General features: G+C 38.1%; 1 protein-coding gene across 1 annotated transcript; it reads right to left on the reverse strand.

The window, feature by feature from the left end:
• Positions 1 to 2,127: 2,127 nt before the first annotated feature.
• Positions 2,128 to 27,870, reverse strand: LOC131839717 (N-acetylglucosaminyl-phosphatidylinositol de-N-acetylase-like). Its single transcript, XM_059187469.1, has 2 exons — positions 27,780 to 27,870; positions 2,128 to 3,992 (listed from the first exon to the last, which is right to left on the reverse strand). Exons 1-2 carry the CDS (start codon positions 27,868 to 27,870, stop codon positions 3,271 to 3,273), a joined length of 813 nt encoding a protein of 270 aa, XP_059043452.1. The 3' UTR covers positions 2,128 to 3,270.

Raw genomic sequence — 27,870 nt, forward strand, 5'->3', positions numbered from 1 at the left:
TTCAGGATGGTGAACACATAGATGCATGCACACACACACTCTCTCCTTCTTTCTCTCTCTCAGAGACACACACTCACAGACACACACTTTTACACTTGTAGATGCACACACTGGCACAAACAGACATTTGATACGAATATAAATGCCTCATAAGTCTTCCCTGCTCTTTGCTTGGGGGACTGGATTTTTTTTTAAGACTTTATTTATTTGACACAGACAGAGAGAGAGAGACAGCGAGAGAGGGAACGCAAGCAGGGAGAGTGGGAGAGGGAGAAGCAGGCTCCCTGCTGAGCAGGGATCCTGAGGGGGGGCTGGATCCCAGGACCCTGGATCATAACCTGAGCCCAAGGCAGAGGCTTAATGACTGAGCCACACAGGCGCCCCAGGGGGTGTTGATTTTTAAGGCCAGGAACTCAGCCATGGTTTTTGGCCCGTGAAGATACTGAAGAGATGGCCTCAGCAAAAGATAAAGAAAGGGTGGGTTGTTCTTCCATTGTCAGTGGTTCTCCTCCCTGTCTTCACATTAACACCACCGGGGGAGCTTTTAAAAGTTAATGCCGGGGCCCAACTCTAGACCAGTTAAATTAAATCCTCTGGTGACCGGGACTGGTGTTAAGTAAAACAGTGTTTTACTTAAAAACTCTCCAGGTACTATTAATTTGCAGCCTGGGTTCAAGACCATTGCTCTGCTCTACTTGAACTCCACTGCCAGGCCTGCAGCAGCAGCAACCTCTTTCTTCCCTGACTACCGTGTACTCATTTTGCGTTGGCATTCTTTGCAATTGGTCAGCAGATATTATTGAGCACATACATGTGAGCCCCTGCATGCTTTAGGCTCTGAGGATACAGAAGAGAATGAAACAAAGACCCTGCCTACTTGAGCAGTGGGAGAAGGCAGATAGTAAATAAGTAAAGAAATACACAGATTGTATGCAGGTGCTAGGAAGAAAACTCAAGCAAGATAAGGAGACAGAGGGAAAAGGGAGTAGGTGGACAATTTACATACAGTGTCATGGAAGGTATCTTTCTTAACTTGAAAACAATTCAACAGAGATCTCTAAGAAGAAGTTGAGTGAATCTCGTTGATATTTTGGGAAAAAGCATTGCAGGCAAAGAGACAGAGAAAATTAATAGAAGTAGAAGGGGGGCGCCTGGGTGGCTCAGTGGGTTAAAGCCTCTGCCTTTGGCTCAGGTCATGATCCCAGGGTCCTGGGATCCAGCCCCACATCAGGCTCTCTGCTCAGCAGGGAGCCTGCTTCCTCCTCTCTCTCTGCCTGCCTCTCTGCCTACTTGTGATCTCTGTCTGTCAAATAAATAAATAAATAAATAAATAAACAAAATCTTTAAAAAAAAAAGAAGAACTAGAAGGAACATACTATTTTTAAGAGGTGCTCAATGAAAAATGTTTCAACGGTATGTTAGCTAAGAATGTAGCTCATCTTTTTTTTTTGAAAAATTTTCAAAATTTTGCCATTTGCATTTTCTTTTTTTTTTTTCTGTATGTATAATTTTAATTTTTTAAGTATTTCCTTAGGTCACGGGGTTTGGGTATTTTTTTTTTTAATTTTATTTATTTATTTGACAGACAGAGATCACAAGTAGGCAAAGAGGCAGGCAGAGAGAGAGGGGGAAGTAGGCTCCCTGATGTGGGAGGACCCTGAGATCATGACCTGAGCTGAAGGCAGAGGCCTTAACCCACTGAGACACCAGGCACCCCAGAGTTTGGGTACTTTATAAGCTCTTAATACATACTGAAACTTGCAGTCTGGAGAAGCTGGCTCAGGGCCTGTCTTATCAGAAGCAAGACAGGAGGCAGCTTGTCCTCTGCCCCTAACCCCCCACCATCTAGCATCAGTGGCTGATTTCTTCTCACAGTTTCTAAGGAGGCTATTAGGAGCCACTGACAGATTTTAAGTAGACAGATAACAACCAGATTTGCATTTTAGACTCCTGTTTTAGGGCCTGTTCTCTGGCTCAGTCCCACTTGTCCCATAGGAGGCATCAAGAGAGCAGGTCTGTAACCTGTTGCTATGGAGACAGCAGTGCAGGCCTTCTGCCAAGGGCCAGAAAGGATACCCCTGGACAATGTGCACCAAGGTCCTTTTTGTGTCAGGACTTCAACTGCGAGTCCCTCTGTGGTAGGGCTGCTTATGCATCTCCGAACACCAGCGACTCACCTTTCCTGGGCCCTGACTGCGCGCCAGACCCTTTCCTGGGCGCCCACCAGGCTTAGTCTCCTCTGAGGTTGGTACCGTGACCACGCTTCCTTTTGCACATGAGACAACTGAGTCAGACAAAGGTTAAACACCTTGTCCATGATTACACTGTTGGTAAATCTGGTCTTCCACCAGTATGTGGAGCCTGTGCCCTTGACACCTAAGCTTCCCAGCCTCGGGCCACTTGCCTGGACCATTGGCTGGGCCGTGGGAGTAGTTTCCAAGCCAGACCCCTCAGACTGCTTTGGTCTGTAGCACAATTTTACGACATCAGCTTTCTTGTTTTGTTTAGTTTTGGTTGAGGATTTAAAAAAAACCAACAACACACAAGACTTCCTGATTTGTCTTCCTGTTTCCTCCTTCCCTCAAAAGACTGGGAGCTGAGATCTTTGACTGGATGCTCCTTCCGGGCAGGCCCACTTTGTAACAGTCTCAGCAGGAAATGCTGGGCATCGTGGTCGGCCTTTGACCTTCGGGAGCCCCAGTCGGTTTAACGACTATGAGGTTAAGTAGAGAAGCTTCCTCGGGACTCAAACTTGATACAGAGGCCACGACGTGAATCAAAGTAATAATGGCTGAACTCACTCACTATCGGGGCTACTCGTGTGTGTGAGCTTGGTGAGGCTGCTTTGGAAACAACATAAAAATTCTGCCTCATGGCCTCTGAGAAGTGATCTGGGAGCACCTTTCAGAGCATTTATCATCACAGCAGGCTCTGTCCTAGATGCCTGACCAACATGGTGCCATTATGTAGCGCGTTTTCCGGAAGAACTTGAGAAGCTGTCAGGGTAGCTATTGGTATCCTGGGGTTGGTTTGGTTTGGGCTGCCGTGGGGCTTTCCCCCAAAGGAAGAAGCTGACGTTGGGACCACCCATTGGCCTGCACGGTCCCCCCTTTAGTTAGAGCTTCTCAGCGCAGACCCACAGAGCTCTGGAAGGCACCCCTCATGGGGCTCTCTTCAGTTCAGGCTGATCCACCAGCTCAAGGCCTGGGCCCAGGCATTCTGGTCTTTGCTTCTCCCTGTGTTCCTTAGCCCAGAAGACCCCTCCAGGCTTCAGAGGAAGTGCAGGGAGTTGATCCTCATGTATCTGGAGAAGAGTAAGTAGAGGCGGCGGAACCAGAGCAGCTGGCTGCGGTGGCAGGACATGGCTCTCTTGGCCTGTGCCACTTCTTTGCTGATGAGCACGAAGAGGACATCCCGGGTATGAAGCAGAGAAAAGGGCAGGTCCAGAAGGGAGATGTACTTGCGCAACACATTCACTGACTGAAGTGTGAGCACCGAGCACCCTTTAGGTAACTTCCCTTCTGAGTGGAGGGTCCTCACAGCTGCATACAGAGCAACATGATTTCGGTGACCACTGACTCCCCCTGCATCGAACGTCACCACCAGGTTGATGCCATTTGCTTCCACGTGCTGGAGGAGGGTGCCAGCCACACGCTCTGTGTCCCACTGCACACCTGGGTCATCTGGGAAGTCCCTGTTGTCAATAATCATTATACTGGAACGTGGAATCCCCAAAACATCACAGCTCTGCGAAAGTTCTTTCTTACGCATCTCCCCTTGATTGTAGTAATTTCCTGCAGAGAAGCAGAGCAAAGACAGCCGGTGCCTCAGGCGGGCCAAGCCTAGCAAAGTGGGAGCAAAGAACATGGCTTCATCATCGGGGTGTGCGATCACCAGGAGGGTCTTACTTCCATCTCCCGGGACGCCAGCCGGCTCCTGACTTCTCATTCTTTCCCAGGAGTCCCAAACCCAGAGGAAGCCCCCTGCATTTTCTTTTTTTTTAAATGAACTTTATTGAGGTCTAATTTACATTAATAAAATGAGCCCATATCAAGTGCATATTTTGATAAATTTTTGCAAGTATATATACCCATTTAATCATTACCAAAATAAAGATATAGGAAGTTCTCCCATGTTGCATTTCAAATGAGTTTCCATCCCTACCCTAGTCCATCACTGATCTTAGTTCTATCACTACAGATTCACTTTATCTCCCTTAAAACTTTATTGAAACGGAATCCCACCACATGTACACTTTTGTGTCTCTGGGTTCTTTCAGTAGGCATATTTACTTTCAAAGTCATCCATGTTAATACATGTATAAATAGCAGTTACTTTTTATTGCTGAGGTTCCCACTGCATAAGTGTTTTACAATCTGTTTATCCATTCATATGTAGGTGGACAATGAGCTGATGGCTCTTTTGGTTTCTGGCTATTCCACATAAAACTGCTAGGGACATTTGCATATAAGTTATTTTGTGTACATAGTTTTCATTTATTAGGAATAAATATGCAGGAGTGAAATTGCTGTGTCGTATAATAAATGTATATTTAATTTGATAAATCAATACTAAACTTCTGTTCAAAATGATTGTGTTTAATCACATTTTCACCAGCAATGTGGAAGTATTCTAGTCGTTCCTTATCTTGATCAAGAATTGGTATTATTAGTGTTTTTAATTCTAACCATTGTAATGGATATAAATTTTTTTAAAGGTTTTATTTATTTATTTGACAGAGAGAGAGAGAGAGATCACAAGCAGACAGAGAGGCAGGCAGAAGGAGAGGGGGAAGCAGGATCCCCACTGAGCAGAGAGCTCGATGTAGAGCTTGATCCCAGGAAGCTGAGATCATGACCTAAGCCAAAGGCAGAGGCTTAACCGACTGAGCCACCCAGGTGCTCCATGGATATAAATCTGTATATCATTGTCAAGTTTTCTAGTCTAGTAGAAACCTTAGTGGGTCTCAAGCCTATTTCGGCAGTAGAAAAGGTCTCCTACCAATACCATAGTACTATGATAGTCTCATTTTTATTGACTGTTTTAAGAATGACATTATTTCTGAACGCAACTGTTACAAGGGTAGATAACAGTCAGAATGAGGGTTAGCAATAGTCATAGCATTTCTGAGAGGTCAAGAAGAGATGAAGTCACATTCAGACTCTGTTACTTACTGATCCTTAAGTCTCAGGCACGTCACTCAACATTTGTGAGTTCTGTTTTCCTAATATGTAAATTGATTTAATAAATAGCAACTTAAAGATGTTTTCTTCCATATTACTCATAATATATATGACTTACACGTATTGTATGGTACCAGGCATTTAAAATACATTATCTTGTGCCATTCTCAAAACAGTTCTTTGGAGATGATGCATCATTACCATTATCTTCAGGTGATAAACCTGAGGCACAGAGGTAGCCCGACTAAAATCATTTAGGGTCAAGTGGTACAGTAGGTCAGAGTTGAAACCAAACACTCTAATTTCCAAAAACTTCAGTACTTAATCACTGTACTTCCTATCTCAACATCTGACACAATCATTTTACTTAGGGAAGCAACTGCTTTTGTTTAGAAAACTAAAGTCTAGAGAGCCTGAGTAAAGGCTGCAAAACAAAATCTGCAAAGAAAAGATCACAATAATCCTACAAAAAATTTAGAAGAGCAGTGTCGTTGTTTTTACTGTTGCGCAGGGGTAAATGTTCAGAGAAGAGTCAGAGAAGGGAGGAGGGCTGACAGCAAGTGTGAAGGGATGAATTGAGAATCTTTCTGAAACTATGAGGGTGAACAGGAAATGAAACTCCACCAGATAGATGGCTGAAAACTTTGTTGAAGGCAAAAATGCCTATTTTCTCATAAAGTAAACTGCGTTGCTAATAAACATATATACATACATATAGGCTCACTTTGTGCAATGTATAATGCTAAGGGCTAGCTAAGATTCAGAGGAAAGTGTCATTATTAATAATGGCTTACATGACTTTTGCTACTAGCCTAGAGGGTGAACGGTGACCAGATTTACCATTCCACGTGAAATAGCTAAAAAACTGGAAAACAATACAGGAAACATCTCTTTTTTCAGGTATTGGCAGTCTTCCTGGGCTGAGGAGATTGGGTTGAGAATCCAGGCAAGGCAGGGTAGTTAGAATTCCCATAGCACAGTATAGTGTTTCATGAGAGGGAAAAAACAGAGAGTTTTCAGAAAGTCACCCTAGAGTCTTCAGCTGAGCACAGATGAGTACTTGCATATGAGGAAACTATCCAAGGCCATGGAAAGAACCACTTGAAAGGAGCAGAGGAAACAATCTCCAAAAGCTCTCATAGGGCCAGGAACAGTTTGTGTCTCCACTTACCAGAGAGTTAAATTTTGAAATGCAAGGTTTATTATTATGTAGAGTACTCAGAATGGGCTCACCTCAGGAAGGAAATAAAATTAGCCTTAGACCAAAGGCTAACAAAACTCAAAAAGGAGCCTACAAAGGACAAAACTCTCTCCTAGGTAGCACAACTGTATCCCAGAACACAGCTTAAGACTATTTATAGGCATACAACATTTCTAGACCCAGTAATTAGAATTTAATCGCATATTACCAGGCCTGAAAAGAAGCAGAAAAATACAATTTAAAATGAAGAGATAAATCAATTACTGGAAACACACCCAGAAATGACATAGAGATAACATGAGTAGACATGGGCATTGGCACAGTTTTATATGTTCCAAATGTTCAAAAAGGGAGAGGAAAGATGACTTATATTATGCAGAAACATGGAAGATAAAAAAGAAGACCAATACTAAGCCTCTAGAGATGAAAACTATAATGTCTAAAGTAAAGATTTCACTGGACGAGATTATTAGCAGATGACACACTGCAGAAGAAAACATGGTCCCGTGAGTCATTAGCAATGGAAACTATCCAAAATGAAACAGAATTTTTTTTAATTTTTTTTTAATTTTTAATTTTTATTTTTTTTAAAGATTTTATTTATTCATTTGACAGAGAGAGATCACAAGTAAGCAGAGAGGCAGGCAGAAAGAGAGGAAGGGAAGCAGGCTCCCTGCTGAGCAGAGAGCCCCATGCGGGACTTGATCCCAGGACCCTGAGATCATGACCTGAGCCGAAGGCAGTGGCCTAACCCACTGAGCCACCCAGGCGCCCTGGAATTTTTTTTTTTTAAAGGGAGGAAAACATTGATGCTTCAGAAATTATTTAAGCATTTTACATATGTTACCTCGATTAATCTTAACAAAATACTAGGAAGGCACTATTATTTTCCTCATTTTATACAACACACTACAGAAAAAAATAAGCCAAGTCACACAAATTCACATAGCAAACTTAATGTCTAAGCCAGTGCCAGAACACCCACTTGATGGCAAAGGTCTTTAGCCTTACCCTCAGCTGAAGGCAGAATCAGTCAGAGTTAGTCTTAAAATAGAAATTGGAATTCTGGAAGCTTCCTTTAAATTTCAAAGCTACCAGGCAACATATAAACTCAGTGCAGGATAGTATTATGGGTTTGGTGTGTGTTTTACCAAGAGCAGCTTTCTGAAACCTGTTCCGGCTGATTTCTTCAATACTATATTCCCATTGGCTAATTCTCCTGACTGTCCAAGTATAGAGTTTTCCTAATTACTTTCTACATCAATAAGCTTTGTTTTTATTTCTATGATTTTTTATGGATTCTTTATTACTGTTAGTTTGTATTGCTCTGCTTTCTTTATCATCATGGATTCCTTATCATTTCTGTTTACTGTTAGCTTATATTGTTCTCATTTTATTTTTATGAGTATCTTATTTTTATGATTATCCATGCTTCTTTCTCCCCTTTACTTTTTTAAAAAATAATTTTATTTATTATTTGTCAGAGAGAGAGGAAACATGAGCAGGGGGAGGGGGACCGGGAGAAGCAGACTCCCCACTGAGCAGGGAGCCAAATGTGGTGTTTGATCCTAGGACCCTGGGACCATGACCTGAGCCGAAGGTAGATGCTTAGCCAACTGAGCCACCCAGAGGTACCTATCCCTTTTACATTTTTTTTTTTTTAGATTTATTTATTTATTTGACACATACACACAGAGAGTATAACCAGGGAAAGCAGCAGAGGGAGGGGGAAGCAGGCTCCCGCTGAGCAAGGAGCCCAATGTGGTCCCAGGACCTTGGGATTGTGACCTGAGCCAAAGGCAGTCACTTAACCAGCTGAGCCACCCAAACACCCTCTCTTTTACTTTTGAAAACTAAATTCCTAGAAAAGAATAATTATAACAAACCTAAGAAATAACAATACTAATGACTGTATCTAATATTCACCTCTCATTAGCATTTCATTGGATATCCACTTTTGGAAGGCCAGGATAGATACAGCACACATGGATTACCGCTACTATGGCTACATACATGCTTGTATGTTCTGGTGTGTACATGCATGCGTTTCTTTAGAGTATATGCCTAGAAGTGGAATTGCTTAGCATACGTTATGTGCATCTTCAGCGTTCCTAGACAAAGTCAAAAGGTCTTCCAAAATTGTTATGTCAAGTTACACTCCCCCAGTGGTATATAATAATTCCTGTTAATCCACATCTTCCACAAAAGTTGGCATTTTTATACTTTTTCAGTTTTTCACATTTCGTGAGTGTTAAGTAGTGTCTCATTTATTTTCTGTTTTCAGGTTGTCTTGTCTTACCTTTGTATCCTTAGATGCTAGAGCAGTTCCATCAAGATCCGGTTTGCAATCCCTGGCTATTTATTTGTTGAATGGATGAATGAATCTCAAGATTTGGTATTGGTTAATTAAGAAAATGGTGATGCTGTTAATAAAAATAAAGAGAAAGGGGGAGAAATACAATGAGATCACTGCTGTGAAGATCAGGGAAAACTTAAAAAACAAAATAAACTGAAACTAATTGTCAACTGAGAGACACCATAACCATCTGAATTCAAAAACGTCATATATTATGTCAGTCTCCTCTTTGTATTATTAGCTCCCCAATCTCAGTTCTGTGAGGATAAAATTATTTGCTACAACTTGTTTTCTTAAACTTAACTGTTTTCTTCATAACAGATGAAGAAAATCATTGCCTTCCTTTAATATTTTAAAACTTGGCACGAAAGCATGTGTTAATTGTGTGCATGTCTTTTTAGCCATCACTTATATTAAGTCATTGAAATTTTTTGATTGGACTGCATGCTGAGATAAATGAGTCATTTGTAAACAAACAAACAAACAAAAAAACCAAAACCCCACACCTATCCTGATGATAAATTACCCATTATATCAAAGAGAAGATGTAAGCATTGCTAATGCATACTTCACTGTAAGAACTGTTTTCACTATTAAAAAAGAAGTGCCCTTAGAAATAGAAAAAATAAAAATAAAGAAACTGAAAGCCATAATAAGCTGACTGACTCATTATGGCTTATAAAGCAAAAGGAGAGTTTTATGACTACCAGTGGATTAACAAGTGCCTGTGTAACTGGATGTTTTTATTCACTTAATATATTTAAGCTGGCTATATGATAAGCTCTATGTTCAATGAATAATTGCTCAGACTTTCACTTCAATTTGTTTATGCCTGCCTGAGCACTTAAGCATTTTAGCATGTCATCCAGATTGTCATTTCACACAGATATATCTGTTTCCTTATTATGGAAATAATGGTTTAAGAGTAATTTGATACTGCATTTTTCAATGTCGGGAAGAAGGAATCTCTGAATCCATTGTGTCTAGTATATAGTCTTGAACTAAAATTGTAATCCTTTTTAATATTTAGGTAAGAACTAGTCTTCTATAGAGTAAAGTCTGTGCTTGGCACAAAAAAATGAAAGGAATTTGTTCCACTGAAAGATATAGTTAAATTTGAGAAATAACAAAACAACTTTGTAAGGTTCTTAAATATTTATATCTGTCCATTTGTGTATTTGCAGCCCTGGCTTATTACATTCATTACGGATGGCAAAGCGAATCTGAAATTTCAGAGGAGAAGCCATAGGACTAGCAAAGAAATGGGAAAATGAAGTAGCATTCATACTCTTATTTATTCACATATTATTTCCCTCTTAATACTTCTCTTATGAATATACTTTTTATTGTATTCACAGTTCTTTGTTAGGCAGCATTATAGATTATGTCCACCTAAAGCTCACCTCAGTAACTCACAATTAACCTTATTTGCAAACAAGTTACTGCAACTGTAATTAATTGTAATTAAATGAAGATGAGGTCATGCTGGAGTGGACCTCTAATCCAATATGCCTGGTGTCTTTATAAAACGGAGGAAATTTGGACACAGACACATATGTAAACAGGGAAAATGCCTTATACAGATAGGAGTTACGCTGCCGAGAAACCACCACTGCTAGGAACAGCCAGAAACTCCCAGAAGCTAGGAGAGAGACCCAGAACAGATCTGTCCTAGGATCTTCAGAGGAAGCATGACTCTGCTGATCCGACCAGCCTCCCAAACTGGGAAACATTGTTTCTGTTGTGCTAAGCCACACAGTTTGTTGTTCTGGGCTATGGAAGCCCTTTCAAACTAACATAGGTGGGGACTACATTATAAAGAACTATGGTTGACTATGGAAAGAGCCTAGATGTCCATCAACAAATGAGTGGGTAAAGAAGATGTGGTGTCTGTATACACACACACACACACAGAGGAATACTATGTAGCCATCAAAAAACTGAAATCTTGCCATTTGCAATGATGTGGATGGAACTAGAGGGTATTATGCTGAGCGAAATAAGTCAATCAGAGAAAGACAATTATCATATGATCTCTTTGATACAAAGAATTTGAGAAGCAGGGTGGGGACTCATGGGGGGAAGGGAGGGAAAAATGAAACAAGATGGGACTGGAGAGGGAGACAAACAATAAGAGACTTAATTTCAGGAAACAAGCTGCTTGGGGGGAGGGAGGGATAGGGTGGCTGGGCGATAAACACTGGGGAGGGTGTGTGCTACGGTGAGTGCTGTGAATTGTCTAAGGCTGATGATTCACATACCTGCACCCCTGAAACAAATAATACCTTATATGTTAATTAAAAAAAAATACTCTACTGAAAGAATCCAAAGGGGGGGGAACAAATAATTATAGCTGACCCTTAACTGCATATGTCCACTTATCCGTGGATTTTTTTCAACAAACACAGTACTGTAAATGCATTTTCTCTGCCTTACGGTTTTCTTAATAACATTTTCTTTAGATTACTTTGTTGTAATTATATTAGTATATAATACACACAATGTACAAAATATGTGTTAATTTACTATTTATGTCAACAGTAGACTATTAGTTAAGTTTGGGGGAGTCAAAAATTATATGTGGATTTTCAACTGCATAATGGGGAGTCAGCACCCCTAACCCCCATGTTGTTTGAGGGTCAACTGTATTCATCTCTTTTAAGAAGATAAAAATATGTATAATTAATTGAAGAATATAAAACATGGGTAAATTACTCAACAGAATGATATAGAGGAAATACTACAGGGTTTCAGAGGAAGGAAAGCAGGTATGGAAACTACTTCACTTCCAGAGAAGCCAAGCTAGGTAGATTGGATGATACTGACAATGGGTGTTGATACTTAGGAATAATTTTGCTTTTCTGAGAAATTAACTTGTTTTTATTTTCCGGATTTTCTTCAGTTTTACTCTATCAGAGCCAAATCTGGAGTCTACATGTAGCATGTTTATTTGCCTTTACAGCATACATTTTTATATTTCCTAATTCTATAATGTCCTTGCCCTTTTTTTTCCTTCTTTTTTTTCAGCTTCATGTTCGTTTGACCTTGGTGATTTTTATGTGTCCTTAACAGCCACTCTGAAGTCCATCCCCAAAGAGGAGGTGAGATTTGGAAACACAAATGAAAGCTAGGAATGACAGGAAATGGGGGTGGGATAAAGATAGGTACAAGACACTGCAGGACAGGGTGAGGAAGCCCTGTGTGCTGCTGTAGTGGGAGCATGGCACCAGGCTCCCAGGGGAAGTAGGAGTGTTTAGGTCCAGAACAGCAGGAGTATAATATTGGTATTACAATTCTCTCTTCCCTGTCTGTAACTGGTGACTACTCATACCTTTCCCTCTGAGTGCCTGGTAGCTTTACAATTCTGTTTGACTTAGAAGGAAGATCAAAAGGAAACAATATTTTAATATACACAAAAGGAAACATTATTTTAATCTGTGCTGAGATGAAAGAGGGAAGACCAGAATAAGGAAATCCTATGGGGTTAGGTTAAGGAGAAACCGCTTTGCTTAATAAATTAAGCAGAGTTTAATTAATGGAAAGAAATACTTATATTGGAAAGTTAAAAACATGCATAAATTTCCTGACCATTTTACTTTAATCTGAAACATATAAATGTACATTTACCAATTAATTTTTTGATGCTTATCCAAGACTTTTCTTTTTCACTAGCTGAAATTCTACATCGTTCTTTTGGTGCAAACCACACCCATATGGCATCTAAGATTTTCAGTTGGAACATATTTAAAATACAACTACACATACACACTAAGTGAACAAATCTGTATATTTATGACATTTTTTCCCTCAATCTTTTAAAGTTGACAGCCAATAGCCATTGGCCATTTATCAAGTCTTTCCATATTATTCAAATTAGTTTTTCAGAAACAACATTTTCCCTTTCACACTCATATATTGATTTACATAATAATAAACTACTTCATGTAATGGCACTGACAAATCCAACTGGTGGAACAGACTGGGAACCCATGCCATTGATTTACTGGTAGAAGTAAATAAGAATGCTAGCAAGTAGTTCAAAATCTGTTAGTTTTTGATATTCTCTGAACATCAGACCTTCTAGTGGGAACAAAAGACACTGGTTAATTTGGAAAGCTGAATTAAGAGAGATTTCTTAAAAGAGTTTCCACTAGTATTTCAAAAGGGCAGAGGTATAAAAGAAGAGGAAATTGGTGGGCAGAGGTGCTGAAGAAAATCTATAGTCAACTGACCAGTATGAATTAAGTGTATACTGTACTATATTCGATGCAGTGGTGTTACATGAGGGAAGGAAATAAAGTCCCTATTCTCAAGGAACTTATATTCTCAGTAAACCTATAACTATATAATTAATCAATTTGTGATAATAGCTGAGAAGGAAAATAAACCAGAGTGGGAATAGAGAAAATGAGTGTTTTTTTAGATAAGTTTGTTAATGAGGCCTGATAAGATGAGATTTAAGTGCGGACATTAATAAAGTAATGGGGTAATCCATGAGGTTATCTGGAGGGTCATCTTTCCAGGCAGAGATAGGAATTACCTGGCATTAATCACAGACAAATCAGGAGACCACTAGGACAGAGGAACGTAAGCAAGGTGGGGAATGAGAAGAGATTGGAGCAGAGACTACAGAGGCTAGACACGAGGATGGAGGGTGCAGGTCACCAGAGAGTACTTGCAGGAAGATAGGAATCCACCGCAGGGATTTTAGCAGTCAGGAAAATGTTCCACTTCTATTTCAGAAGGATCATTCTGGTGCTGTGTAGAATAAACTGGAGATGAGGACTAGCAATAACGGAATGTGCATTCATATACTAGATTTTGTTAGGCCAGATCATGCCATGATCCCCATTCGGCATCTTTCGCCTCTCTGCCTGTCCCCTAGAGTCTTCCGAACTTGGTTTAATCCTGGTGAATCCCATGTCACCACAGCCTTCTCAGTCACCACAATTGTTAAGAGTATTAACTGAAAGTTCACTGCTGGCGTAGCCCTATCTCTTACTGCCTACATCCAACCAAGTCCTGTTCTTTTTGTCCATTTTCATGGTTATGAACTGGTCTAAACTAACCACATCCCAGGCTCCTAACCCATGTCCCAATGGATACTCTTGCCTCACTCTAGAAGATTTTCAATTCAGCTACCAAAGTGAAACTTCAAAAGTGTAAATCAGAGAGTGTTAGTGAAATGCATTTTAGAAATTCCTAAATTGCATTCTAAAGTGCATTTCAGAGCACAAGGGTGGCTCAATCAGTTGAGCGACCTTCAACTCATGTCAAGATCCTAGAGTCCCGGGATCAAGTCCCACATTGGGCTTCCTGCTCAGTGTGGAGTCAGCTTCTCTCTCTGACCATCCCTCATCCCATGGTTTCTCTATCTCCCTCTCTCTTTCTCAAAAAAAAAAAAAAAAAAAAAAACTTTAAAAATAAATAAATAAATAAATAAATAAATAAATGCATTTCATTCTCCTGTTTAAGAAAAACCTTTCTCCAGCTTTCCATTTCTTGGAGATACCTTGAAATACAAACACCAAAACTTTTAAGTTGCTGGGCCCTTCGTGATCTTTCCCTTCACTACTTACCTCCTCTGAGTACCCACAGCTGATCTCCCTTCTCTTCTTCTTCTTCAGTGTAGAGCTACAATTCCATCTTCTTTTGTTAACATTCTGAGATTTTCCTAAGTCAGACCATTGCTTTAGCACAAAATCATTCACTTCCCCTAGGATTCCCTCTTTTTAGTCTTGCTTAGTTTCTTTCTTCTCTCCTTCTCTTTTCTTTCTCTCTTTCTTTCTAATTCTTTCTTTTCTTTCTTCTCTTTCTCTCCTTTCTTTCCTTTTTTCTTTTCCTTTTTTTCCTAAGAGCAATAGCATGAGGCAGGGGATGGAAGGGCAGAGGGGGAGAGAGAGAGAAAGAGAGTTTTAAGCAGGCTACATGCCTAGTGTGGAGCCCAACATTATCCGACCTGAGCCAAAATCAAGAGTCAGGTGCTTAACCAACTGAGCCACCAAGGCACAATCCTTACTTAGTTTCTTAATCTCCGTTTTGTTAGAACAAGACAGAACTTTTCTTTTCTTTTCTTTTTTTTTTAAAGATTGATTTACTTGAGAGAAAGCCTGCATGCACATGGGTGCACAAGTAGGGCGAGAGGCAGAAGGAGAGGGAGAGAGAGAATCTCAAGCTGACTCTGCATGGCAGGGCTCGATCTCACAACCCTGAGATCATGAGCTGAGCTGAAACCAAGAGTCAGGCGTTCAACCAACTGAGCCACCCAGGCGCTCCAAAACTCCACAGACTTCTTATGCAGACCTGGATTACATCTGTGTGTTTCTATCATATGTGCAGACTGACCTTTATGGACTGTAAACCCTAGAAGATGGGGCAGTATTTCTCATGTCACCAGAATCTGTCCATGTCTAGAACATGACAGGTGACAAATATGTAAATGAATGAATAAATGAAAGCATTTCCCTTTTAGTCTAAATCAGCAGTGTTTATTGATAATCTTCTATCTCCTTTCTGATTATGTCCATGATCCTGTTTGGCAGCAAACATTTCTTTCTTCTGTGAAGACAAGAGACTTTATGTGGCCTTATTCTTTCTGCAGATTTTCAGTACAAAATCAAGAATTCAGGAATAGAATAGATTGGGAGAAGTAACATAAGTATGATGGTAATTATCATATAGTGAGTTTTCTCACTATATGAAGGAGGAAAATTTCTATTTCTTCCATTCTTTGCTAAAAGAGCACCTTCTAGTAAGTCTGTCATTACCATGTTATTTAAAGTTTTACCTACCACATATCATATTTTAGCCAGCACTAGACCTTTTTCTAATAGTGCTTTCTTTCTTTTAGGTGGAATTTCTAGGGTACTCTGGGCTCTAGCTGACCTCTTCCAGCATCTTCCATGTACATTTAAGCCCTGTTTTTCTACCTTCCTTAATGGGCTCTCCCTTCAGACCCCAGAACCAAGCCTAGAAATTTTTTTTAATGTCAGACACTCACACATGAGTTTTAACTATTGATGACAGGTTGGGGAGTGCAATAGTAGCTCTGGCCCACATCCTTGTGTTTTCTCGTGTCTTCCGGCTAATGTACTTTTTTTAGTCCTAATGCTCACTAGTCACTCAATGCATCGATGGTGAGTGGTCTGTGCACCAGAAGCCCCATCAGGGCTTAATCCTAACAGACATGAGTACACTCATGGCATGGTACCTTTTCTAGTCACTCTTGTTGCACCTACGTGTTCACACTTGTATGTAGTGGTACATTCGACTCACTGGATTTTTTTTATTTTTTTATTTTTTTTATGATCTAAGATGTAGGGTTGGGAAGGTTGGTTGGAGTTGACTATGGGATGTTCATGGAGATCTATTATAAAGCAATGGTGGAGATGCCTGTCTGCAGATAATGAGCACCTGGTAGTTAGACAGAAGCAAGTGAGGGCCCAAGACAAGAACAGAGGCAAGAGTTACTAGGACAATCCTACTGGGAGGGATTAAGACTTTAGTTTTGAGTAGCTTTTGATAGACCAATCTTCACTGTTACATAATCTCTTAATTAATCAGTCCTTCCAGCCTCAGGGTGACCTCTTCCTCTTCTAAACATTCTACTGTTGGTTGAGTTGTTTCAATATTTGCTACTAAAGTTTCCATGGAATTACACCTTGCTTCTTCAACTACAATATTCTTGCAAGTAGGCACACCTCTGACAACAGAGTACATTTCACCTTAGAGGATCAATAAATACACACTAAATTGATTCAATATTCTTCTGTGACAATACTGACTAGGATGCACACTTGGAGGGTAGTTGAGGGTAGCATCTAAAAAAGACATCAGAGATTCAAACTGAACACTAGTACAGTTTACATAATTGTATTCTCCTATTTGTTTATATTGGAATGTGCATGCTAGGAAAGGCTATTGAGGAACTGCCACAAGGTCACTGAGAAAGCAATTCAGGGCTGGTTGGGTGATATGTGATTTAATCATTTTAAAGAGGCAGAACTTGATGAGTTCAGTAGTTTCCTTATGCACAATTTATTTTATGATTTTTTTTTAACTTTGAAAGTAGAAAATGATAAAAGCAGCAGTTTCATTTTATCGCCATGTCTCTCATCATTTCAGAAAAAAAAAAATCTAGGCCACATCTAAATTTAGGATAATATGTAAGTGATTCTAAGTTGCCCCACAGTAAATCTCTGACCTCTATGTCAGCCAAGCTAAGGAATATAGAACATAGGCTGTTCCAGTTCAAATTAAAGAAGTCCTATCTCATTGAAAGGTTGCAAAGAAGCATTCTGTTGAGTGTACGGGTTTTTAAATGAGAGTTTACCACTCATCCTTCTGGCCTTTCTCCTCATTGATTTTTTTTTTTTTTTTAATACCAGAAATGCTTTCAAACTTCTGCCAGAAAATGAGTTTCTCTAAAGGACAACAAAGCTCCTTTGAGTAGCAAATATAAGATATTCGACCAAGATGGTATCAGTGGCCACACAAACATTTTTTTAATTGGATATATGTGCATTTGCTTTTAACCATTCTTGTCTATTGTAATGTTTCTGTGCTTCCAAGCACATTTCTTAAAGTTTAAAATAATACCAAAAGAGATTTCATTGCAGAGTAAGCTACTGCCTTGCAGGACACTTCAATTCTTAAACTAAAAAAATGGGCAGTAATTGATACAAACCTGATAACTCCCATTTTAGCAAACACCTTGACTTCTCTTACACATGTTTACAATTCCCTCAGCTCCTTGGGTAGCAGCTTTAATCATTGGCTTGCTGCTCTTATCTCTGTTTATATTCCTTTCCTTAGTGACCTCTTCTACTTCCAAAGCTTCTCTCTCACTTCTATACATATGGCTCTGAAACTTTCATCAACATCCACTTTCTTCAGTACTCCAGACACATAGCTGTGTTTACTCAATAGACACTTCTTATTATAAATCTAATCATCTCGATTTCAAATGTCAACAATCAAAGTCAATATTGTATCTACCACTCTTTACTCCCTTTTTCATTTCCTAATTACTGTTGATAATGATAATGAGGCATGCTGTGGATCAAGATGGCGATAATGAAAAAGAGGTATACTGGAGTCAGCCCAAGGGAATCAATCTGACACGCAATAATCAATCAAAGTTTTCAAAGATGTCCAACTTAGATATTGATCTGTGTCAGGAACACAGCCATTGTCTTCATTTGACCAAGAAGTTGGTAATACTCTTCCCCCAATGCCATTACTTCTAGTCTTCTCTCCTTTTATCTGAACCCACATGTCACTTATGGTTTCGATCATCACTTCTTATATCTTCTAGAAGATGACATTTGCACAGTAAGAAAAATCAAGAACTGATCAGATAATGTTTTTAGCTGTTAAAATTTCTGCTAAGCATTCTCTTGAAGAATTCAAGTTCTCCATAGTTCCAATATAATGCCTCAGAATTGGAGTGCACTATTCTATGGGTTTGTTTTTCATTTAGGGAGAAATATACACAGCATTTTCTCATGGAACTAGATTTTTAATATTCTTTTTTTAAAAAATAATTTTTATTTATTTATTTGAGAGAGGAGAGTGTGAGAGAGAGCACAAGCAGGGAGAGCAGGAGAAGGAGTAGTAAACGCCCTGCTGAGCAGGAAGCCTGATGCGAGACTCGAGCCCAGGACCCTGGAATCATGACTCAAGCGTAAGGCAGATGCCTAACTGGCTGAGCCACCCAAGCACCCTAAGTAGAGAATATTTTTCTAGAGACATATTCCATATCTATCCTTTTAAGTTTGAGGATAGAAAGGAATATTCACCATATTTTATTGTGATTTCAATTTACTGTGAATTATAATTATAATAATTAATTATATGTGAACTTGTTTATACATGCTAGGCACCAGCAAGACAAAGTAGAAAAAGCACAGTGCTTACACTCAATAGATCTGGCTTTAAATCCTAAATCCACATGAAATCCTAGGTCCTCCACCTACTTGCAGAATCATCTCAGAGAAGTCCTTTAACTCTGTTAATATAGGGTTTATTTATCTTTGAAGAGGATAATGATGCCTATTGTATATGTTCATTTTAAAGGTCAGAGGAACTTTGTGAAAAGTAGCCTGAATGTAAAAGATATTTAAGTAAGAGTAGGTATTATTTTCTGAAGCCACTGGTATGATTTACAACATTCTTCCCAATTTATTTTTAATAAATAATTCTTAGTTTTCATCCCATTATGAGTTTTCATCCTATGGCATATATGATGTTATCCATTTTTTAAAAGACTTTTATTTATTTATTTGAGAGAGAGAGTGAAAAAGAGAGCATTAAAGGGGAGAAGGTCAGAGGGAGAAGCAGACTCCTTGCAGAGCTGGGAGCCTGATATGGGACTCAGTCCCACGACTACGGGATCATGACCTGAGCTGAAGGCAGGGGCTTAATCAACTGAGCCACCCAAACATGCTGTGTTATCCATTTTTTATTCAATTACTTGTTCAACCAAAATTTACTGGACACAAGTGTGTGCCAGGAACTATGCCAAATAATAGATAAAAAAGAAGTTATTTTCTCAAAAGAGCTTCAAATCTAAGTAGAGTAGCAGATAAGTAAAATGAACATTTACAAAAAAGTATGACAAATAATTGAAGTAGCCACAGAGTTACTACACCATTTATACTTCCCAGAGCTATTTGGGTGTTCTCCTTCTTTTGATTAGGTATGTCTCATATCAAAATCCTTATTCCCAGTTTCAAGAGATGCATTCCATCCTAAGTCATGACCCTTCTCTTCTGGGCTCTCAAACTATGGAAAGAGCCAGGATCCCCTTCAGCAGATGAATGGATAAAGATATGCAATGGAATATTATGCCTCCATCAGAAAGGATAAATACCCAACTTTTGTATCAACATGGATGGGACTGGAGGAGATTATGCTGAGAGATCAGTCAGAGAAAGTCAATTCTAATATGGTTTCATGTACTTGTAGAGTATAAGGAATAACATGGAGAACATTAGGAGAAGGAAAGGAAAAGTGAATTGGGGGAAATTAGAGGGGGAGATGAACCATGAGAGACTGTGGACTCTGAGAAACAAACTGAGGGTTTTGGAAGGGAGGGGGTGGGGGGATGGGTGAGCCTGGTGGAGGGTAATAAGAAGGGCACGTATTGCATGGAGCACTGGCTGTGGTGCATAAACAATGACTCTTGGAACACTGTCAAAATTAAATTAAACTAAAAAAAAAGTTGAGAAAGTTGATTTTCGTTGTTGTTGTTATTATTAGTGAGTACCATGATCACACAAAGGCAAGACCTAGGAAACAGGACATTCATCATCCAGCAAACAGCTGGAGACTGCTCAAAAAGAAATAGTCATCTGACATATTTTTCTAAATCACCTTCAAGTTATGACCGACAAAATAAACTTCACATATGTCAGGTGTACAATTTGATAATTTTAAAAAATGTATGTATCCATGAAATCCTTACTAATCTTGGTAATGAACACATTAATCACCCTTTAATTTCCTTCTACCCCTCCTCCCGACCTCCTCTTTATCCCCAGGCAATCACTGCTCTGGTTTCTGTCACTTATATATTAATCTGCATTTCTCTAGAATATGATGCAAATGGAATTAATATTATGTACTCCTTTTTGGATTTCTCACTCAGCATGATTATTTTGAGATTCATCTCTGTATTTATGTGGATCATAAATTTCTTTTACTAATATCCCATTGTGTAGATATACCATGATTTGGTTATACATTCTGGATTGTTTCATTTTTAGTGATTATAAATAAAGCTACTGTAAATATTCATATCTGCATTTGTATCTATCTAGCCATCTAGCTATTTGCCTTAGATATAGCTCTGTATGGAAATACATTTTTATTTCTTTTGTATAAATACCTATGAAGGAGTGCAATATGTAGGTAATACTGTAGATATATTTTAATTTTATTAAAATGCTGCTAAACTGTTTTTCAAAGTGATTGTTCTAGTTGTTCCACATCCTCAACAACACTTGATATAGTCAGTCTTTTTAATTTTAGCTGTTCTAATGGATACATAGTAAAGTATCTCATATAGTTTTAATCTTCATTTCCCTAATGAATAATGAGGTTGAGTATCTTTTCAAGTGATTATTTGACATGTTTCTTTGGTGAAGGGACTTTTAAAATCTTTTGCCCATTTTTCACATCTTTATGTATTCTGGATATAGGTCCTTTATTAGATAACATGATTTAAAATTTCTTTCTCCCAAGCTGTGGTAGCCACATGTGTTCTTCAAAAGGCAAGTTTTCTTAATTTTGAAGTCCCACTTACTGTGTGTGTATGGGCATGCGTATGTTTTTTTTTTTTTTTAATTTTATTTATTTGACAGACAGAGATCACAAATAGGTAGAGAGGCAGGCGGAGAGAAAGAGAGGAGGAAGCAGGTTCCCCGCTGAGCAGAGAGCCCAATGTGGGACTTGATCCCAGAACCCTGAGATCATGACCTGAGCTGAAGGCAGAGGCTTAACCCACTGAGCCACCCAGGTGCCCACGTATGTTGTTTTTTGTTTTTGTTTTTGCTTTTGGTAGTTTTATATAGGAAACTATGGCTCAACCCAATGTCATAGAGTTTTTTTTTCCTATATTTTCTTTGATAAGTTTTATAGCTTAAAATTTTACATTTAGATCTATGATGTGATTTGTGATATTATAGCCAGAATTTCTAATACTGTTTCTTAGCCACTATACTTCAAGTCACAATATGATGAACAAATTTGGATAGTATGGGAAGATAGCAGGGTGGGAAAATATTTAACAGAACCATGACAGAAAAAAATTGTAAAATGCTTGACTGATGACTTGTGTGTTGGATCCAAAAAATTCAGTGCTTAACTTCAGGTTGCGTAAAACATATCTTGATATCAGAAACAAATATAAACAAAATAAATTAGTAACTTCAGTAGTCTTAACAGCAAAAGTAATAAAACATTTCATGTAACAGACATGTTATTTTGCTACAGTACTACATACTACACAATCATTCACAGTCTGAAATATATGACTGATGTTATTCTAACTCAGACATTCCTAATCATCCAAGTTCATACTTTACCCTATTTTAAAGACTTTTGTCTTCAGAGAAGTCACTCTTCTCTAGGCAGAGTGAGCTGATACTTCTGTATCTCTCTAGCACCTTGAACACACCTCTGTGACAGCACTGTATGTATCTTAAGTGTTTAACTTCCCTACACCACACTAGATTGTCAACACTCTTCAATGTTGACAGAAAGGCCATATATTGAGTTCCTTTTATTGTAAGAGGATAAGACAGACAAGAACTCATTAAGAAAGAACAGGATAGGGATGTCTGGGTGGCTCAGTTGATTGTCTGTCTTAGCTCAGGTCATGATCCTGGGGCCCTGAGAGTGAGCCCTGCTTCTCCCTCTGCCAACCTCTCCCTGCTTGCACTCTCTTGCTCTTACTATCTTACTCCGTCTCTCAAATTAATCTTTTTAAAAAATTTTAAAAACATGAAAGAACAAGGATAGTGACAAAATTTTAAGAACTCAGTTTACAAATAACTAAAGCAACTGAGGAACTTTATTTGTGGAAAACTTAGGGGTGCTACATTATCTGAAGGACTGTGAAAATGGGATCAGATAGCACAGATAGCACAAATTCAGGCACTAGTATTAGGGCACCAGATAGATACAAGATATTTCAGGTCATTATGCTGAGGAATTTGCCTTTTTACAGTAAAAGTTGCTCGAAGTAATGATCTATTGTAAATGCTTATTCCTCTCAGCACAGTTTATTCAAAACCTGTACTATAACTACTTCATCAGAATTTTACAGATGAGATTAAAACATTCAGTGAGTTGGGCACCTGAGTGGCTCAGTTGGTTGAGTGACTGCCTTCTACTCAGGTCATGATCCTGGAGTCCCAGGATCGAGTCCCACATCGCCATCCCAGCTCTTTGGAGAGTCTGCTTCTCCCTCTGACCTTCTCCCCTCTCATGCTCTCTCTCTCTCAAATAAATAAATAAAAATCTTTAAAAAAAATTGGTGAGTCTAGATGTAAGTCCATCCATTCAAAAAAAAAAAAAGTCATCCATTCAAACCTGGGATTATTTAAATTTGGAACCATGAACTCTATTCAGATCTTGTCCAAGATCTGCAGGTGTTTCACAAATGTCCCTTTCTTTTCCTCTCTTTTTTCCCTCTTGCTTTCCATTATATTCCATCTTATTGTCATTTAACGGGCCCTAAAAGAAAGAATTCCAGCAATTAATTCTGTTTAGCTTCTTAACAGGCATTTCTACATCCAATTAATGTGTCTTCTAGTTTTTTATTTACAACAGAGAGATATCTTAAAGACTTCTTCTGCAACATTACCCACTGCTCAAAAATCTTCAATGATTATTATCCTTTACCTATAGAATCATAGTTGATGACAGAGTTATTAAGTATGACTAATTGCTTCCATCATCCGTTGTCTCATTCCCAACAATCCTATAACATATTAGTAATAAATATATAAAATAAATATATAAATAAATAAAGGAAATTTGTCCCAGATCATGTAACTAGTAACTGTAAAGATGGGAATTCTGGTCTGATCCCAAAGTTCAATTGTTAAACATTCTTTTCATTCTTTCCAAATACCCAGTTCTACCTCTCAAAAACTGTTCAAACTATTTACCCACCCTTATTTTGCACTGGCTATTGTCATATACTAACTTACTTCAAATGAGTCAATCTGTTTACTATTCCCTAAGTACTTCTTATATATTTTTTCATTTAAAAGCATAACTCATGGGGCACCTGGATGGCTCAGTGGGTTAAGCCTCTGCCTTCGGCTCATGTCATGATCCTCGAGTCCTGGGATTGAGTCCTGCATCAGGCTCCCTGCTCAGCGGGAAGCCTGCTTGTTCCTCTCCCACTCCCCCTGCTTGTGTTCCCTCTCTGGCTGTATCTTTCTCTGTCAAATAAATAAATGAATCTTAAAAAAAAAAAAAAAAGCATAACTCTCTAACTTTTTTCTGAACTTTAGTCTTTTCTTCTATAACGTAAGTATAATACTACCACTTACTTCATAAGGCTTTTGTGAGGTTTGGATGGAAAAAGCCTTGTATAAAGTCTATGTATCCACCAGTCTTATTGTAAGTTTTTAGTAAATTTTAGCTGCTATTACCCTTAACAATTATTGCTACACATCACAGTAACAATTCACAACTGGGAAATGTAAATACATTTTGGAAATGTACAATATAAAAGCATACGCAAATGTGCATTTGAACCTAGTAAGCATTCATAAATATATTGTAACCCACTGTGAAGGGGATCCCTCAACGCAGATCCACTGAGATATGGCTAGTATAGCTTGCAAAAGTGTCTTCCACAAAAAATCCTGTGAATGGCATTTATTTAAATTAGCCTATATTAAAAGATCATCTTTTATGTTTATTGCTAAATATAGTATTAACTTACAGTGGATTCACAATATTCTGTATTGAATTTTAAATATAAATTCAATTTTGAGATAATTTGTCTTTTCTTCCACTTATTTCTAAGGCATATTAAAACAAAATTGATGGATTTTAATATTATGAAAATAAATGATTACAGTATCTAGGAAAATTAGAGAAAAACGTTTAGTAAACAAATATTCTGAATTAAAGAATAGAAAGGAGTTATCTTCTTTATTTTAAATACCGAGTTAAAGAAAGCTACCATTGGGATAAAATAGAGAAGAAAAAGAGTAACTTATAGCAGAAGCTTTATGTTCTTGGATTTTTTTTATATTTTCTCCATTAGGAGTCTTAAAACATGAGGCATTAACTTACAAATAACAGGAAACATAAAGATATATCAACTAGTTACAAAATGCAATGGAGCAAGATGTTGAGATAAAATTGGCTGGAAATTAAAGTGGGAAGGATCAAAAGCAGAAAGATTCAGGCCACAGAAAGTGCAATCAGAAGACTGTCAAATTTCACTGATACCTCAGTGCAGTTCACAGATTGATGGATGCTACTAACAATATATCAGTGGAAATGTCTGTGGCAATGCTGGATATGTTTTTATCAGTGTGAGAGAGGATGTCTCTAAAGATTGATATAAATATTTTGAAGTCTTCTCTCATTGTTCATAAGTGCTTTTGATCATCAATTATAGGGCCCATGCTTTATTCTCTTTGTGATTTTTATTCAGAAATGGTATATGAACAGGATTTATTTGTTCTTTTTCTATTTGCCCTGCTTTCCTGTTTCAGGTTGTGGTACAGGTGTGAGTGTGAGTACACATGAATGTGTGTGTTCAGGTATTTGATGCTTCTACATGCATGCATATACCGTCTTTTCTTGTTCTTATTGGAGTCATTGCCTGTGATTTTGGTTTCCCTCCAGGTAACCAAATCCTTTGGTTACATATATGCAAAACACATTATTAGCAACAAAAAATAGATAATTAGGTCATTCATGTGCTACCTGTTGGGAAAAGACCAATATACCATACAACACCAAGAACATAATATGCTCACCTCAATGCTTAACTAAAAAACAAAATAAGAAAACACTTCTAAGTCTTTTTTTTAAATACAGCCATGCTTATTAAAAAAAGAAATAAACATAAACTTTCTGCATTGGAGGAAATCTTTAAAGCAACATTTGATATTGTTAAAATCATGCAGAAATCTGAGTATATATGCATGGGATCTCATAAATTTATATATCTACTTTTGGGGGGAAGACTCAATTCTAAGAAACATTTATCATGCTAAGCTATTATCATTCGGGGTGACAGTAAATTCTTCCTGTGAGAATTGCTCAAATGGATGAAATGAGCTCTTTTTTCTTTAACTCTATATTTAAGTGATGTGCATATGATCCTACATATTTTAGACAAAATATGTTTGAGTTTGGTGGATAAAAATATAGTACATTTTTATTCAACTGATTTTCTAAAGAAACACAAGATACTTTCCTTCTAAGTACATGCTATGTAGTTCTGTTGCAGATGTAATTTTCCTACACATATTTATTATAAGGTGAAAAATATTTCATTCAAAATAAATACTAGTTGAAAGAATGAGTAATATTTTAGCATATTCAATAGTTTGGCTTACACAGTTTAGCAGAGTTTAAAACTAATGAAGGATAAACAACATTAAAATACTTGCAATTTACTCAATTAATCTACAAAGTTTTGATTAACTCTCCTGTGGGTCAAGGAAGGTGCAATAGATTGTTCTAAAGATATTCTTCAAGTGAAATTAAAATTAGAATGAATTACATGTTAATTTACTCCACAAAAAATGGTTTAATTCTAGTTTTACTGAATTAAATATTTTTTTAAATGTGAAAAAAATATAGGCAGAATACAGTAAAATTCTTCCAAATAAATAACAGCAAATGTAAATAATTCATGGAGGACTGAAATAAGACTGTATTTCAAAGTCAAGTTCTTCAATGATATATTTTTAAAGGAGTCTGAAACAAATTAATTTACAAAATTAGAGGAATATTAACTCATTTTAATCATAGCCATCTAGTCTAGGCTGTGTTTATCCTATGGTTACAAAGCTAAGACCCACCCATTTGCCGAGAGGCACATTTGGAAGTCCACTTAAAGAGTTTCAATTAAAACCATTATCTTCAAACTTATAAAGGCAGTAATACCATGTCCGAATTTCACCCACTCAAAGTAAGAAGAAGAAATAAACTATAACAACCAAACCATTACAATGTGTGTGCATATATCTTTTTCTTTCCAACTAAAACTTTTAAAAAATTTTTAGTAGTTTAGTTTTGCTCATGATATGCTTATTCAGCCTTTGCTTTTCTGGAAAAAAAGTTACTTTGTTTTAATTTGTGAAGAACATTTTTACTGGATAAAAATTCTAGGTTTGTGTTTTTATTTCTTTTAAGCATGTTAGTATTATTCCAGTATTTTTTGGCTTGCCATTTCTCATGAGAAGTTTGTATCATTACCTTTGCACCACTGTATACAATGAATCTTTTTTTCAGAATTCTTAACAATTTTTCCTTAGTAATTTGATTATGACACACTTCAGTACAATTGTGTCTTTTGGATCAATGCATTTATACAGTACTTTTCATTAAATTGGGAAAGTTTTCAGCCAAGATTTCTCCACATATTTTTTTCTCTCAGTTCCTCCCTACCTCACAAGTATGTTAAAATGCTTGAGACTATCATTCAGATCATTGAAGCTCTTTTAGTTTTGCAGTCTTTTTCTCCTCTGTGCTTTATTTTGGATAGTTTCTATTTCCGTGTCTTCAAGTTCACTGGTCTTTTTCTTCTGCAGGGTCTCTCTTTTCTACTAGTAAGACCTGGCAATGAAATGTTCACTTCATACATGAAATTTCTTATCTGTGGAAGTTACATTTAGGAATTTTTAAATTTTTTTTTCTCTTTTCATTATGTCCATATTTTTATTTGCATAATTCCCCACATTTAAAATAATTACTTCAAAGTTCCTGTCTCTACAGCAGCAGAATGTCAGCATAGGAATTTCTACCACTGGTGTCAGCCCCCTTCCCCAACTAACCATATGCTCAGAAAATGCCTTTGTAAGACCAAGGATTCTAGGTGAGGGAATATAGAACCTGAGCAACAGACAGTAATAAGAAAAGGCACATTGAGGCGGGTAGGAAAGATGGATTCACACTACTGAAAACAAAAAGACACTTTCCCCATGGAAGGAGAGTAATGTGGGCCCTAGATCCAAAGGCCCCCAGAGCTGATGCCCCTGTACAAGCTGACTCCCGCAGCCCTAGGTGGCTGCCTGGGGGCTCCCAAGAACCCAGCCCCCACTCCCCCATCTGGTGCCTAAGTTCCAGGCTCATTGTGGGACCCAGGGCACCTTCCATGGCAGGGGTCCCTGGGGATTCCTGGAAAACATGGCCCAGGGCCCTCTCTGCTGGTTTCCAAGGCCCTAGGAGGCTCCCCATGACAATAGGCCCCATGGTTCTCATGACTCAAGTGGTGGGCTCATTTGGCATCCCTGTACTCCAGGCCCTCTTTCCACCCTTCCTCACACACCTGTCACTGCAACAGCCCTGGTGGTGTCCTTGGCCTCAGGCTCTGGATACATCCCAGTGAACTGGGTTCCAGCAACCCTAGGTAACCCCAT

This window comes from Mustela lutreola, chromosome 8, assembly GCF_030435805.1.
Source record: "Mustela lutreola isolate mMusLut2 chromosome 8, mMusLut2.pri, whole genome shotgun sequence".
NCBI lineage: Eukaryota > Metazoa > Chordata > Mammalia > Carnivora > Mustelidae > Mustela > Mustela lutreola.

Excerpts from the sequence above, each read along its gene's own strand:
- LOC131839717 (XM_059187469.1), bottom strand. The coding sequence starts at position 27,870 with ATGGGGTTACCTAGGGTTGCTGGAACCCAGTTCACTGGGATGTATCCA. Across the intron at positions 3,993-27,779 it reads CAGGGCTGTTGCAGTGACAG|AAAATGCAGGGGGCTTCCTC; the intron begins GTGTGTGAGGAA and ends TTAAAAAAAAAG.